Source organism: Oryzias melastigma, linkage group LG13 (genome assembly GCF_002922805.2).
Source record: "Oryzias melastigma strain HK-1 linkage group LG13, ASM292280v2, whole genome shotgun sequence".
NCBI classification, from domain to species: domain Eukaryota; kingdom Metazoa; phylum Chordata; class Actinopteri; order Beloniformes; family Adrianichthyidae; genus Oryzias; species Oryzias melastigma.
The window spans coordinates 25,361,367-25,367,327 of record NC_050524.1 but is presented as its reverse complement, the minus strand read 5'-3'; the positions used below and the strand labels follow the sequence as shown (position 1 = coordinate 25,367,327).

The following is a 5,961-nucleotide window of genomic DNA, read 5'->3' as shown; positions in this document are numbered from 1 at the left end:
AATTTGAGTTCAGACTACACATATTTTTTGGATGGAAAACCTGCCCTTAATTAAATTGAGCCAATCCAATGGATCATTTCTTTGAGTGCATTTTTATTCCTGTAAGAGAGTTCTCAGCGGCTCATTTTTCATAAATTGATTGGAGCTCTTCCATCATTAGAACCTTCACAATAAAAGCTAAAATATTGGTTGAGCATATAAACATTTCTCAGAATTTAGATACTGTTAAAGTTTATTATCGTTAATAAAACATTTCTAATATCCAGCTAATCATAAAAACGCTTCAATTGAAAATCAATCTGGAGCTCTGCTCGGCTGGGGGCGCGCGCGCTGATCTAATCCAGGTGTCCTCACCTGTCCTGCAAGGTCCTCGCGCGCTCAGCTGCAGGTCTGGTTCGGAGAAGGCGGCCTGCCTGAACTGACACATGTTCGTGTAGGTGGTTCCGTCGGAGCCGCAAACGGGCTCCTGCTCCTCACACACGCACACCTCCTCCTGCTCTCCCGACGCGGGGCTCGGGTCCGCCTCACACCGGAGTCCAGACCCGCACAGACCGTGGAAGAGGTTCCGATCCCCCGGGTCGCAGGCCTGACCCTCCAGGTTCGCGCACTCCTGGCAGCACCCGCAGCGGTCCGGAACCAGTCCGGCTCGGCAGCCGCGGGTCTCCGGGCACAGCTCCGGGTCACAGGGTCCACAACCCCCCGCCCCGCCGGTACCGTTCCCGCCGCCCTCCAGGTCATAGTAAAACAGGTCATAGTCCAGAACCGGGTCAGCGAGCGAGAATGGTTCGGGAGCATCCGTGCTGAGGTTCTGGGAGCTCTGCGCTAGGTTCGGGCGGGAAAAGACAGAGTACAGGTTCAGACAGAGACAGACCAGAACCAGAACCTGCATTTTAACCCTTAATGAAGAACCGGCGCGATGATTCTGGATCGGATCGGGTCTCTGTCAAACCATTCCGGTCCGGCCAGAACTTCAGGAACAAGATGTTAAATCCTGCGCGTGCACGTCAAGCTGTGCCCAGCTGTGCCGCACGCGCTGCCTCCCAAGCTCGCGAGATCAAGTTAGAGTGGGTAAAACAGAACTTCCGCTCCGCCCTTTCAAAATAAAACAGAGGGGCCGAGCGGTATCCAAAGCACACCTTAGGTCGTGGGCTGAGCGGGATAAACATTTATTGAACACTCTAAAACTACATCTTTAAAACTATATAACCGTAACCTTTTAACACAATTATGAACTATAACATTGCATTTCTTGGGGAAATACGTTTGATTGTGTGGTTGCTAAAGGTGGTTACTTTAATTGCTTAAATTCATACCTTTTTACATAGTTTTGAATATATAACATTACCTGTGATAATGCTAGTGTGCATGCTTTGAGCTGAATTTAGCTGTTGAAGATGCTAGTCCTGATAGCTGGTGGCTGTCGCCTTTCAGCTTATCCCATTAGGGGTCGCCACAGCGAAGCAGCACCCACTGCTTCAAATCAGTGATTTGACAGAGTTTTTACACTGGATGCCCTTCCTGATGCAACCCCGTACTTGAACTGATAGCCAGCTAAAACATTAAATGTCAAATCAGCCTAAAAAACTATTTAAAAAAAAGGTTAGCCAAAACAGATAGCATGTAGCTGAAATATTAGCTAAACTCCAAAATAGCCTAAAAAGTCTTAGTAAATAAATAATCCAAAAAGCTAGCAGAATGAAATTTTTTAAAACTTTAAAACTGTAACTTTTGAACATAATTATGAATAATAAAATTAGTCAGGAATATTATTCCAGAATAAATCAATTTAAACCTTAAATAACTTTTAATATTTTACTCTCCATAAAAATATATTTTGTCAAAGTTATACAAGTTACAAATAAGCTCAAGATAACATCGGGTCATTAATAACAATAAAATAAAATGATCTGGGGGGCCGGATAGAATTACCCGGAGGGCCGGATCCGGCCCCCGGACCTTGACTTGGACACGTGCTGTAAACACTCTGCTGGGCTCTGTTACACCCAGGATATTTTTGTTTCTTTGTTTACACACCCTCAGTGTTTTCTCTAAGCAAGCAGAGTGACCAACTTATTTAGATTTCTTAAGATAAAAACTTCAGATTATCTTCTTCACAAAATCAGTGTCATCATCATTAAATTCACGTTTGCATAAAGAAGCAGCAGCAGCACACAGGTGTGTTCTGGATGTCAGGGGGAGGACAGACATCCTCCTGCTTTTATTTTTTACGCACAGAATTCTGATTTCCTGTGTGGTCGTGTCTCACCTGACAGGAGTCCAGACTGCAGCTCCTCTGCATGTTTGATGCACTTCCTTCCCTCCCCCTCTCAGACCTGTCAGCTGTTAAAGCCATCACGAGCAGGAAGCTGAGTTTTTAAAGTCTGGAGAGGTTCCCAGGGTCCTCCAGGGGGGCTCAGGGTCTTACATTTGGTTTAAAAGAAGACTAATGGTCATGAAATCCCCCTTTTCGTCCTCATTTGCATGAAGATGTGTGATACGTATATATTTCTTCCACATAAACTTCAAGAAGCTTTTATATGACGTCCAGTCAGTCAGGGGATTAAACCAGAACGTATGTTTACGGTCAAAAAGTTTTATACAAACAACACTGTAATCCTTCAGATGTTTTCCATGTCCTTCAGTGTGTCTTCTGCTATAAACTAAGTTTATAGGCGTCTTCATGAAGATCAACCAGAACAGGCTTATCTTTGTTTTTCAACACAGATCAGAAGCTAGGAGACGATGAAACTTCAGGCTTGACTTAGTCTGGAAATAGTTTGTAAATCAGGTTCAAATATTTTTACCTATAAGGTAGGAGACTGTCAAGCTTTTATTTTGGAAATAAGTCCTCACCACTTTGTACTTTTCCAACTTAGAAAGTGAAAGATTTCTGTTTTAGGCATCAGTGTCATAGAAACCCTGGACGCTTTACCTTTGAAAAGCTTGTTTTAGTTTGTGTGAAAACATTGAATGTAAATGAGAACTGGACAGAGAGGCCCTGCCCCCTTGAATTCCAAACAGGAAGTACCTGTTGACTCCAAAATCCCATAGACCTCTTTAGTCAAATAAACAGCTGTTACTCAGTCATTCTATTTGTCAGAATGACCATTTTTGCTCTGATTTCTTGTTTTCTTTACATCTTCCTGGTAAAGATATTTTAAGTTATTTTTCTTTCTTCTTTTAAACTGAGGCTAAAGTCAGCTCCCAGTTAGCCTTCTTTAGCTCCGAGTTAGCTTAGCTGTTTTTGTCATTCGCTTCCATTTTCTTAACCTGCTATCCTTTTCGGGGTCACGTTGCTGCTAGAGGCTGGCACGGACAGTGACGGGCGAAGGCAAAGGTCCATCTGGACCGGTCCATGACCTGGAGCGGGTGCGCTCCTGCCCTGCCTGTCCCGGCAATAAACTAGTCGGCTAAGTGACGATCCCCCGCGCTAACATTCTGCTGCTGGCCGATGTTGTGCCAAGGCCGTTCCACCTGCCAGAACGATGACTGAGACTGGGGAAACTAATTCTGGCAGGGGACGTTCCCTACCACTACACCGGTACCAGAGGGCAGCCTGCTGCTCAGGTGATTCTCATACTAACATCTCTCTTTTTTTTGCTAACACTTCCTGGCCAGTTTCATTGTTCCCTCCGCTGTTGTCGCCTGGCAAAAGATAAAACAAAAAGAACAGGACTTGACTGTTAAAATCTTTTTTCTCCAGCAGAGCTACAGTGTCAAGATCATTTTCCTGCCATTGTAGTTTAATAAATGAGTCGCAATGTGCATGTTCACTCAGTTGTATCGCCGTTTCGGTGCTCGATGTATCGGCCTGTGACCCCGTGACGTATTTCCGCCTCAACATGAGGTGTTGCTCCATGATTTTGGTGTGTTTCAAATACATGGGCCAAACGTGGCCGTCGAACAGGCCAGGGGGGTCAGGCACTGTGTAATTCCTGGCGCTGAATTTGGCAGCTGAAGATGCTGAAATTAATAGCTAAAAACACTAAAGCTGATAGCTGAAAACGCTAAAGCTGATAGCCAGCTAAAATATTTGCTAAATGCTAAATTAGCCTAAAAAACGGAAAAAAGCCTAAATTAGCCAAAATAGCTAGCATGTAGCTGAAATATTAGCTTGACTCCAAAGTAGCTTAAAGAACCTCAATAAATGCCAAAATAGTCTACATAGCTAGCAGAATATAACTTTGAACTTTACTACACTCTGACTCCATAAAGTAACGACTAATTGACTATTAAATTAGTCACGTTGACTATTGTAATAGTTGATTACTCAACGATTAGTCGACCAATCGTAGCAGCCCTACTCTGCAGGACGGAGTCTTTATGGTTTGATGAGCTGGGAGAATTTCAAAACTTCCTCTGAAAAAATCTGCTTACAACTCCAGAGTCTGGAGGTCCGAATGAATCTGGTTGAATAAGAGCTTGTCGTTGTTGTCGTTTCTGCTGTGGCTGCATTTAGCATTCTGTCTTATGTCTTCACCGCTCCTGCCCTGCTGTGACCTCTCTGCTTCCAGCTCTGTTCAGTATTTTAAGCTGTCACTGATTTGAGATTTCCTGTAAAGTGGTTCTGTCTGCGCTGCAGCTCACATCTTCAAAGGAGAAGTGTCAGAAATCACAGATGACAGCCTGCTCTAGTCTGCAACAGTAATGTTGGGTTTGTAGCAGCAGATTGGAGTGTGTTTGCAGAGTTATGGTCTTTAGCTTGAAGGACTGTACTTTTGTCGAGTCGCTGTAACCACATGTCTGCTGTCAGCCGGGATTTAGCCGAGCGCTTCAGCATCGCTGCAGAGGTTTTCTCCACGGGTCTGGGCAGGATCCCTGTGAACCTGGTCTTTATGGCCACAGGCAGCCAGGAACAGACTTCTGAAATGCTAACACGGCTTTGCTGGACCCAGCTAAATATACATGCATGTTTTTTTTAGGATTCTCACGTGCAAAGCTGAAATATCACAAGTGAAACTTTTTAACCCTTCGTACTCTGGGACCTTTTTGAGCATTTTTCTTTTACTACATAACAATTTGCTCCAATAATTTACCTTTAAATATTTTTATTGTGGCATTGCTTGATATCTATCTCTATACTACACTCCCAGCTTCAATTTTCACAGAAATGTTCTCTTATGTCAGACAAACATTCCGCAATAAGCCTGAAACTGTTCAAAAAGCTCATTTCTGAGTGGTAACTTTTGTCATTTATTTCATTTCAAAAATGAAATTAAAGTGTTATGCATTATAACAAAATATCAAACATGTAAAAAAATAAAAATGTATAAATAATAATAAAAAGCAAAGACAAGATCAAAACAAACATATTTCTTAAAAAACAGGCAAAGTTCCACCCAAAGATCCAATAGGGGTTTCCACAGTTATGAACCATAACTTTTGCGCTTTTTTTAAACTAATATTTCAAAGCTAGAATCTTTTTGAAACTTTTGTTACATTTTGAATGAAAGGAGAGCTCAACAATTCTTGTGTCTTTGTAAACGGCCAATGAGTTTGTTATACTCTCCGCTGAGGGTTAACTCTGTGAAAGAAACTGTCTGAGATCAGAAATAAGACCTGACATCTGTTGGAAGTTCCTATAAAAATGGAAGCAGTGTTAAATGTTTCTCTGCCTAACGTCTCCCTCTGCCTCCACTCGGGGTAGCTTAAAAATGTTTGTTTTGCATGGAACCTCATGCGGTGAAGATTCACAATTCTATTTAACACTAGAATCCCTGGAACTTTCAGCTTCTGCTGCAATGCCCCCGTCCCCTTCTCAAAGTAGTGTTGTGGTGATCACCTTAAACCATCAACAATGACTTCCTGATGTCGCAATGCAGATTGTAAGGTTTAAATTTGCAGGTGAAAGAAGTATTTTTAACACAGACAAATACAATAAATGACAAACTGGTAACATGAGGGAGGAGGGGGGGGGGGGATAAATTTTTGATGCTTTTAAACCATGAACATTGTTTTTAC

The 5,961-nt window shown here is 42.7% G+C and overlaps 1 protein-coding gene across 1 annotated transcript in view; it reads right to left on the bottom strand.

Annotated features, from left to right (window-relative positions):
* LOC112136391 (kazal-type serine protease inhibitor domain-containing protein 1) overlaps nt 1-1,109 on the bottom strand; it is a 3,458-nt gene extending 2,349 nt beyond the window's left edge. Inside the window, exon 1 of the mRNA XM_024258070.2 lies at nt 355-1,109. Within this exon, the coding sequence (XP_024113838.1) occupies nt 355-889 (535 nt within the window). The 5' untranslated portion in view covers nt 890-1,109. The remainder of the gene's footprint in view (nt 1-354) is intronic.
* Between the last annotated feature and the right edge of the window lie 4,852 nt (nt 1,110-5,961).